This window comes from Cetorhinus maximus, chromosome 10 (genome assembly GCF_964194155.1).
Source record: "Cetorhinus maximus chromosome 10, sCetMax3.hap1.1, whole genome shotgun sequence".
Taxonomy (NCBI): domain Eukaryota; kingdom Metazoa; phylum Chordata; class Chondrichthyes; order Lamniformes; family Cetorhinidae; genus Cetorhinus; species Cetorhinus maximus.
Window position 1 is genome coordinate 7,773,390 of NC_135888.1, and position 6,991 is coordinate 7,780,380.

At 36.9% G+C, this 6,991-nt stretch overlaps 1 protein-coding gene across 4 annotated transcripts in view; it reads left to right on the forward strand.

Moving 5' to 3' along the window:
- The first annotated feature begins 207 nt into the window (after window positions 1-207).
- Window positions 208-6,991, forward strand: part of LOC144685431 (pre-B-cell leukemia transcription factor 3) — a 222,692-nt gene continuing 215,908 nt past the window's right edge. For 3 of the 4 annotated variants that reach the window (XR_013577727.1, XM_078549914.1, XM_078549913.1), the window contains exons 1-2: window positions 503-758; window positions 975-1,048. Coding sequence is in view for 3 of the 4 variants with exons in the window: in XM_078549914.1 (XP_078406040.1) it covers window positions 559-758; window positions 975-1,048 (274 nt within the window). In the remaining variant the exon portion in view is untranslated. Of the gene's footprint in view, window positions 759-974; window positions 1,049-6,991 lie in introns of all 4 variants that reach the window. The other variant, XM_078549918.1, reaches the window with a different exon arrangement.

Genomic DNA, 6,991 nt, shown 5'->3' on the forward strand with positions numbered 1-6,991 from the left:
ACTGCTGGGGCAGTGCAAATAATTTTTATGATCTCTTTTTTTTTCCTTTTCTTTTTTTTTTATTATTATTATTTCCCTTCTGTCTTTTGAAGAGGCAGCTACTTTTTTTACTTGATCTTGTTTCTATAGATTTTTTTTTCTCTCTCTCTCTAGGTGATTTTGCTTCTTTTTTAAAAAAAAATTATTTTTCGCTCACCCACACGCAACGTTGCGGCTCTTGTTATAGCAAGAAAAAAAAAATATCTTTTTGTTTTTGTAATATTTTTTTTTGCTGTGAATAGAGAGAGAGAGAGAGGGAGAGAAGGGGGGGGTTGGTTGGGTTGGGTTGTTGGGGAGGGGGGTGGGAGAGGGGAGGGGGGGGGGTTTGTTGGGAATTATAGACAAGTTTGAAAAAGGAATTGAAAGCACCCCAAAGCAACTGTCCCTTGTTTTCTCCGGCTCCAGTTGGGGGGGGGTGGGTGGGTGGGGGGGGGGTTGTGTGTGGGGTTGGTGGGGTGGGGAGGGGGGGGTACCTGGGCTAGTTTTATTTCTTCTTCTGTGTGGCTGCTGCGGCAGAGTATGGACGATCAATCCAGGATGATGCAGACTCATCCCGGTGTAAGCTTGGCTGGACACTCGGTACAGGGGGGCATGGGTCTGCCTCCACATGTGCAAGGACATGAAGGTGCAGACGGCGACGGAAGAAAGCAAGACATCGGGGATATCCTTCATCAGATCATGACCATCACTGACCAGAGTCTGGACGAAGCACAAGCAAAGTTGGTTGCCCGCGAAAAAAAAACAAAACATTTTTTCTCCCCCCCCCCCCCCCCCCACACCCACCTTTTTTTAAAAAAATTTCTTTTTCTTTTTTTTTTGGTTGTTTGTTTTTGCCTATGTCTGATTTTGATGTCTTTAGCGCTCAAATTCGCCGCCATATTTTTGACTTTGAGTGCTATAAATCTTGTTAATTACTTATTATTTTTATATTTCAGGAAACACGCGTTAAATTGCCACAGAATGAAGCCGGCCTTGTTTAGCGTCCTGTGCGAAATAAAGGAGAAAACAGGTACAGCTCCGATTAATTTTAACACACAAATCGCTTACACTGTTATACTTCTGCTAGCTGAACTCCAGCGACATGTGCACCGCCATCTTGATTTCTATTTCTCTCCTATTTCATTTTGTTCACTGTAATAATGCTTCACTAAATTTAACAATTCATAACCGTGATGCTAAATGAAATGTACATTAAAATGCTCGTATATCATCCATAACATAATCGCCTTTGGCATCTATAATAGAGCCGCCTTTGGCGCACTTTGCTGTTATGCGGAGTAGAAAAAGTAGCAGCGTGTGTAAGATTTTGCATTGCAAACTAAAACTACGGTTGGACTTTTCACTAGAGAAAAATGACAATCGTATCGATATCTGGGGCAGAGTGGCAGTTGTCACGTTGAAAGCGAATGTGCTGTGTTTTGGGTTTTTTTGCAGTAATTTGAAGCGATTGCATTCGGCAGGAGATACTGGTGATAGTCTTACTCAGAGTTCAGTGTTTTGGGGGAATGCAATATTGTAAAATGCGAACAAAATTCATAGAAGCAATCATTTACAGAGCAGTGTGTTATGCTGCCGTGTACGTTAATTATAAGAAAATATATCTGGATTGCACAATGGGTAGACTGGGCTCTGCTGCTTTCACCCTGACAGCAGCTAATTTTCCTTGCGTTTGTGTACAGGCGAGAAGATTACCTTACAATAGATTTTCAACGGGATATAAACAGTATCTCAACTCGCGTATAGTGAAGATCATATTTAAACCCACAGCTTTTAGTTTCTTACCGTGCACATCAGCTACAATGAAATGCCCTGCATCTTCGCGTCTTAACTTTGAAAGCGTTAAATATTCTACAACTCTGGGATCAGTTTTTAATGTTGAAAGTTTGTATTTATGATGCGCCTTAGTACCCCGTTTAATCTGAGATCATCGTGCAAAGTGATGATGGAACGGGGGCTGCATAAGATGTTAGAGAAGCGGCAATTGCACCTAGATGCTTTCATTAGGATTCGTGAACCTTTATTTCTTTTTTTTGAGTGACCCGTTCCTATGACATTTTCGCTGCTTGAAACAGGTTATTGTCGAGGCGTTGTTTAAGGCTTTAACCGGAAGGTTTAGCTCGCGCAACAAAGAATAACGTAAAGTAGAAGAACAGAGCAGTGTAGGCGGAAAAAGAGTTTTCAAAGTTTGTGTCTCTCTTTAATGAACACGTTTCTTACGGTGTTTTATATAGTAAGAAGGCAGATCATTGCGGAAATTCCGACTGGTTGTATTATGATCAAGTTTTCTGCAATATTTTTCTTCCACTGGCCTTCATTTAAATTGATACCGTACATAGCACTAGGTAAATGTAGAAACGTTGTGATTCAGATCTTTGTAAATGATCAGAATAGTAGATAGACACAGGTACAGTATTCACTGCGTGAAATTGGAAATACGGTCGAACCGATAAGGGTTAGACGAATAAACTGTCCGACTAAATCTACCTATTTTCCATCAAAAACCACATTACAGCAATTCTGAAGGGAACGACTGGCATTACATTCTCGAAAAGAAAGTTGGTGTTGTAGCGATGCTTTATTGTTGGAGGTTCAGTGTTTGACAAGGATTTGGGTGATAGCAACTCTGAGTCGATGACAAATATTTCCACACGTGTGGTAGGTATTCTTTCCCGAGTGATGACATTTCTGACGCGATTTAAACAGGATTGTAAAAACCGATTTTACTCTGGAGGCTTGCTTGAGGTTGTCTTCATAAAGAAAGCACAGCTACAAAAAACGTGGAATCACTTTTCCAGTAGCACAGGAAGAAAGTTGGTCGGAAAGCGAAATTGCCAGACCTAGTCCTGCTGAAAAAACTTATTTAAGTTCTAACTAAAGCAGAAATCATTTAATAAATTGCTTAAATAAATGTATTACATAAAACAGATAAATCTGTTCTGAATGTTTGTAATCCTTAAAATATTAAATAAAACTCGGGTGCAAATATTGCAGAAGGCGTTGTTACAAGAAATTTTTCAGTTCATCGGGCAGATAAAAATAGTCTTGTAAAGGTTTTGTAAACTAACTGTTTAGCCATTGGAGTGAGTATATTTTCCTTTTCTTTAACTTTGCCGTTGACTTGTTAACGAGGCAAATGATTACACTTTTATGGTGTGTGTATATGGCTAGAATGTTACGTGTGCACAAATCCATATATTGTTATGGAAGTGTATATCACCGTGATATACAATGCAACGCATTTGTTTTTTGCAGAATATTACTCAGTGTTTGGCATGGGATTAAGTTAACAGTATCCAATAGCATCAGAAAAGCTAGTACTTGCTTGGTGGCTCCATGTAGCGGTTCATTACTTTTTTGCCTAATTAATGCAGCATTGTTTTCCTCTAGATAGTTTAATTATGAACCAATATTTCTGGGTGGATTTCACAGCTGCACCATCAGCTTTGTTTGCCTTGTAAATATCCACTCTCACTCATTGTTCGGGTTATAAATTCATTGATTGATTTTGAAACACGAGACTTTGTGTTTGTGGGACCGGATTGGACTAACCTATATCTTTGTAGATTTTATTAAGGCATTTTGTGCATGTAGAAAGCCTATTCCATGAGGAGGATATCTATTATAACTACACTGAAAAGTCAAGCAGATTGTATGCATTCCTTCACTTTACCACAAGGTAGCAGGCTTTTTCATAAAGACATTAATCCCCCACTCCTTTTGAAGGTATTTTTCATTCTTCATGGATCAAATTTTTATCAATTACCAGCTTAAACAACTGATAAAAACTATGGAAACCTAGGTCTGTTGCATCAAAATTAAATGGTTTAATACCTCAAGGATGTATTGCAGACTGGCTTTTAGTTGCAGCAAATAGTATTTTGAATGTATTAGAATATGCAGTATTTAAAGCTAGGGTTGTTTTAAATGAAGAGTGTTGTTATACACAAGTTCGCAAAACACTTTATTGGCTTTCTCCTGTAGTGGACGTTACAAGATTTGTTTTTGGAATGCAGGAAAAGTTTAGATTTATACAAAATGTCAGCAGGGTGCAATTTGATGAGTCTTTCCCGCTGCTTCCATGACAGGGAAATTTCTTTCTTGCGCAGACACAAACATCTGTTTAATTGACAGGTTTGATTATTGTAGAGTTTCTTTTGGTATCTCCATACCCCATCACATCAGGTTATCCCTCATTACCATTCTTGTACAGTACCCTGTATTGGCCTTGATAACAATGAACTTGTATTTTGCTGAAGCTGTTTATGGGTATGTTGGGCTCCATCAGTGTCAACACCACCAAAACAGAGATTCGTGCCTTTGAAATTCGATTGTAGAATTCATGCAACATTGTGCTTCTGATGGTCATAATATAATCTGTTGAAATGTTCTTTAGGAAAGTAGAAATGTGAGTAATAGTTTGGCATATTCCTTACTTCATGTTTTCTTTAAAACGAAAACATTGTGAAGGTTGCATGTGTTATGGTTTTTTCGGTGATGCATTTTTGGTGCTTTTTTTATTGTGAGTATATTAAGACCATTTAGACCAAATGTAAATTTACAGCATTTTAGTTTTTCATCTTCATTCCTTATATAGAATATAAAAGCATAGTTATGTATTTTATTTGGTTTCTTTTAATCTGAAAGCCAGGTTTCTTCTTTTTAGTCCACAATCGTTAAAAGTTTCTTTAATATTAACCAGGTTTAAAGTTAACTTTTGTTCTTTTTGTACTTTTGTTCCATATCTTTTATGTTCTTAGCTGTAAAACAAACCAGTCCTTTCCAATGTGAAATGATGTGAGCTATTTTATTCGTCTATCATCTTTGTAGCTTGTCTATTAAAGGTAAAGCTACTGGATAACTGAAAAAAAATATGGACAGCTGTCAAACAAACTCTTATGATAGGCTTCCAACTTGACTGAAAAAATAGTAAATGACATTCATTTGCTGAAACTGTCTAATGGTGTACTTGATAGTTCATCAGATTTGTAGCCATTGTGAGGCTTATAAGCGGAACAGACTTGAGGAAGATCATAAAACTTAATGAACTCCAGGCTGCAGGAGGTGTCCGCAGGGGGAGTAAAAGGGCTGCTTGGCTGGTTTGGCTTGTAGTTGAATGCTCTGTGCCTTAAGAGAGGAGAAAATGATCACCGTTGTCTCAAAACCTTGTTCTCCCATGTTATTTTTGACTTTTTACTAGTTTCATGTATACAGTAAACAAGTAAGCTTCAACATGATTCCATGGATTTGTGTCTTCATCCTACATTTCAGTTTACAAATAAAGTAAGATCTGGTGTTCAATACAAATTTGGTAATGTTAAGGGATAATTCTTTCTGTGGTGTGTATGCTAGTTCTTGACAAGGCGGATACTGCTTATGTTCTAATTGCTACATAATGTGAATAAATGAACCTGTCTTCTAGATTGAACTTATAATATATTTTTCCAGGGAATTTGTGAAGTTGAGTCTTTTGTATAGGTTGGTTTAACTTTAATTTCCTAGAAATTTTGATTGACTTTACAAATTAATGAAAAAGGAAAACAGAACCTGTAACATTAAAATAATGATTTGAGGATTTATGTCATTACAGATTAAATTGATTATTCTGATGAGCCAATAGATAGTTCAATAACACTGGTAATGAAAAACACTGTTCATTGTAATATAATCTTTCATTTCCTTGATATAGTCAACCCTGATGTGAAAAAATATCTTAGATCTCCAAGTTCAGTATTAGATTGCTAGAATGAATATTTCCAAATATGATGGGACCCTGCTCCTATAAAATAGCAGTCAGATCATACTCAGGTGTTTCTTATAACTAGGCATTTTTGTATTAGGGCACTAAGAAGAAACTCTGGAATAAATTGGCATTTGGTAAAGAGTATTTGAATATTAGAAGCTTGCTGTAATTTAAATTCGTGTCTACAAATATCTGGTATTGAAACATCTTTTGTACGAAGCTACATAGCTATAGAAGCTTATATAGAACTTGATTTTTTTGACAGATGTTTTTTGGTATAAAGTTTTAGAAAAGGCACTAAAACTACCATGTTGACACTGTCTGATATACAGCCTATTTGTATTTGGACTATACTTTCCGATCTAGCTGAGTCTTATTAAGCAGCCAATTTTACATTTCTCTTACTTGGGAGATTTATTTGGGTTACTCTCGCATTTGAATCTGTGAATTTACACGGAGAAGAATGCTTTGTTTGTTCTCACAGCAATCTGCTTTTATGCCATTGTCTTATCAAGGTGATCTGCATGGTTGAAATCACACATCTCTGCCAAAGCCTACTTTCACGCATTAGATGCTGACCTCTTGTCATGCTGGCTCTTGCTCAATAAACCATTCATGTCTTTTAAGTATGAATTTGGTAAATAATTTATGTCAATATTTAATATAAAATTTTAACTTCTGTCAGTGCTCACTTTTATTGCTTTACCAAGCTTGCTTGTTCATTCAAGTTAGCTGATGGATTAGGTTGTCTTTCTCTGTGTTGTGGTCACTTGTTTAGAACAGATGAAGTGGTTTTATTGAGGTTGACTTGTTATCTTTACAACGCAAGTTAACTTGTGGCCATGTAAAAACTGAGATATTTAAGGCTGCGAAAAAGTCTACGTTTTGCACCCATCCAGTTGTTGTTGTTGACGTTATTAGCAAAGACCACTGGAAAATGGATAAATAGTGCAGGGTTACTGGGAAAAGGCAGGAGATTGGCACAAAGTTAAAATGCTCAGAGACCCGGTGCAGACACAATGGGCTGAATGGCCTCCTTCTGCACCGTAACAATTCTGTGATTTTGAGGTTGACAATGACACATACTGCAAGACTGAACGTAATGAATGATAAATATAAAATTGTTCTGAATTTATGGTATAATTTCCTGAATTGTACGCAGATGTTAAGTAAAATTGACTAGGCGAAATAAGCTTTGTTACCTATCTGATT